This window comes from Haliaeetus leucocephalus, unplaced genomic scaffold, assembly GCF_000737465.1.
Source record: "Haliaeetus leucocephalus isolate CR32 unplaced genomic scaffold, Haliaeetus_leucocephalus-4.0 Scaffold526, whole genome shotgun sequence".
Taxonomy (NCBI): domain Eukaryota; kingdom Metazoa; phylum Chordata; class Aves; order Accipitriformes; family Accipitridae; genus Haliaeetus; species Haliaeetus leucocephalus.
The window spans coordinates 2,890,878-2,892,782 of NW_010972962.1; the positions used below are offsets into that span (position 1 = coordinate 2,890,878).

Genomic DNA, 1,905 nt, shown 5'->3' on the forward strand with positions numbered 1-1,905 from the left:
TGCATATAGTAAGGTACAATCAGACAAAAGGAAATTACGCTTATTCTTAAAATATTAGGAGGTGAAATTAATATTCTAAAGGCCATCCTTTTACCATTCTATGATTCCCTCATAGCGCTGGCTAAACCCATCTTTTTCAGTTCTTGCAATCAGTCTTTCCAGACATGAATGTTCCCTTCATCTCAAAATTCCCCAGAACTCCCAAACACGGTATGTAAGTAAATGCAATGATTTATAAACCCTTGAGGTTTCAGAAGCAAGTGCTTATACAGTATGACTAATATGCGAGCGTGCGTTGCTGCCCCCTGATGCGGAGAACGTTAAATCTCTTCGAGAGTAGCCAGGCAATGGCACGCAGCCCACCTTCCTTTTTATATTAATATATGGCCATAGATGTATTTGTTACTGCTTGGAAAGATATAAGATAATGTCTCCCCCTTGGGTAACTCAATATTTAAATTGTTAGTTGAGGGGAGAATGAGGAGAAGGAAGAAGAAGTAAATGAGACAAAAAAGGGAAAAAACGACTATGCCTACCCACTGGTGAGAATGTTTAAAAATCGTTAAGGAATATAAGCTGTGAACTGGAACTCACTTCTAATGCACAGTTTTGTTGTAGGTTAATACTGTTTGCCAGAGGTAACATTTATGGCCCCCTTCGGCTAGTACTTCAGGCAATTACAACTCGGTTTGTCTTTCCCGCCTGTTTATTCCCCTCCCATGCATTGCCTAGATTTGGGAGTGTAAGTTGTCCAGAGCAGAGACTTCCTCAGCAGGGTTTGCTGGGCTAGGCTCCTGCAGGGTGGGTCCTTATCTCCGTGAAGCCTGAGAGAGGGCGCGAGGTGGAAATATTATTTAGTGTGTGCGTGACGCTTAGATCCACAGAGGAATTCCCAGCAAGCAAAGGAAGGCGTGGTGCGAAGCCCTGCGGGTGGCTCGCGCAGCCGCTCCGGTGCCGTGTGGCCGCACACGAAGTGAGGCACGTCTGCTGGGTTCTTGGCCCGGCTGTAATTGCAGTGGCGCAGCCCCGACGCGCAGGCAAGCCCCTGGGTACGACAGTGGTACGACAGGTTTTCGGAGAGACCTCGCAAGAAGCAGAGCCTGTGTTAACTAAGAGGAAGTAGAGTTACGAGGATGATTCCTGGTTTTGGGGGTGATGACTTTTTTTTTAAGTTGCAAGCCTGGAGCGCTACCCGAACGCGCAAGGCTGAGGCGAGGACGCTACAGCTGGGGTGGTGCGCGGCCCCCGTGGAGCTGAGCCACAGGATTTATAGCTTCTGCAGCCTAGTAGTGTTTGTCTTAAAGCCGTAGTTGCCCGATTCACGTAATTTACTGATTTTTTTCTTTTCACCCATGCTGGGGTGCCCCCTCGCCCGCGGGCCGCGCCGCCGGGCCGGGCCCGCCGGGGTCTAGCTGGCTTCAGGCGTGGAGGCCACCCGGCTTTGCCAGCGAGACGGGAGATGCCCCCCCGCCCCGGGCATCGCTTCGCCTTGGAGGAGACGAGAAGGGCGTCTGTGGGGCGGGGGTGCCGAGCCGCCGGCCCTCCCCGGCGCCGGGCCGGCTCCCGCACCAGGTCTCCCGGGAGGGGAGGGGAGGGGCGGGGGTGGCGGGGAAAGACTACAGCTCCCAGAATGCCCCGCGGGGCGGAGCGGCGCCGCGGGCGGTGACGTGCCGGGCGGGGGCGGGGCGGAAGTGGGTTCCCCGGGCAGAGCGGCCGGCCGGGCCCGGTTCCGGGTGTCCCTGCCTTGGCGGCGGTGGTTCGGTGCGGGGGGGTGAGAAGATGGCGGCGGACTTGGAGGCGGAGGTGCAGGCCATTGACAAGAGCCTGCTGGAGTGCTCCGCTGAGGAGATCGCCGTGGTGAGGCGGCGGGCCCGGGGCGGAAGGGCGAGGGAGCGGGGGCGAGGA

At 56.1% G+C, this 1,905-nt stretch overlaps 1 protein-coding gene across 3 annotated transcripts in view; it reads left to right on the forward strand.

The window, feature by feature from the left end:
* Positions 1-1,697: 1,697 nt before the first annotated feature.
* UBR2 (ubiquitin protein ligase E3 component n-recognin 2) overlaps positions 1,698-1,905 on the forward strand; it is a 59,725-nt gene continuing 59,517 nt past the window's right edge. For all 3 annotated transcript variants that reach the window (XM_010576455.1, XM_010576454.1, XM_010576456.1), the window contains exon 1: positions 1,698-1,857. In XM_010576455.1, the coding sequence (XP_010574757.1) occupies positions 1,780-1,857 (78 nt within the window). In that variant the 5' untranslated portion in view covers positions 1,698-1,779. The remainder of the gene's footprint in view (positions 1,858-1,905) is intronic.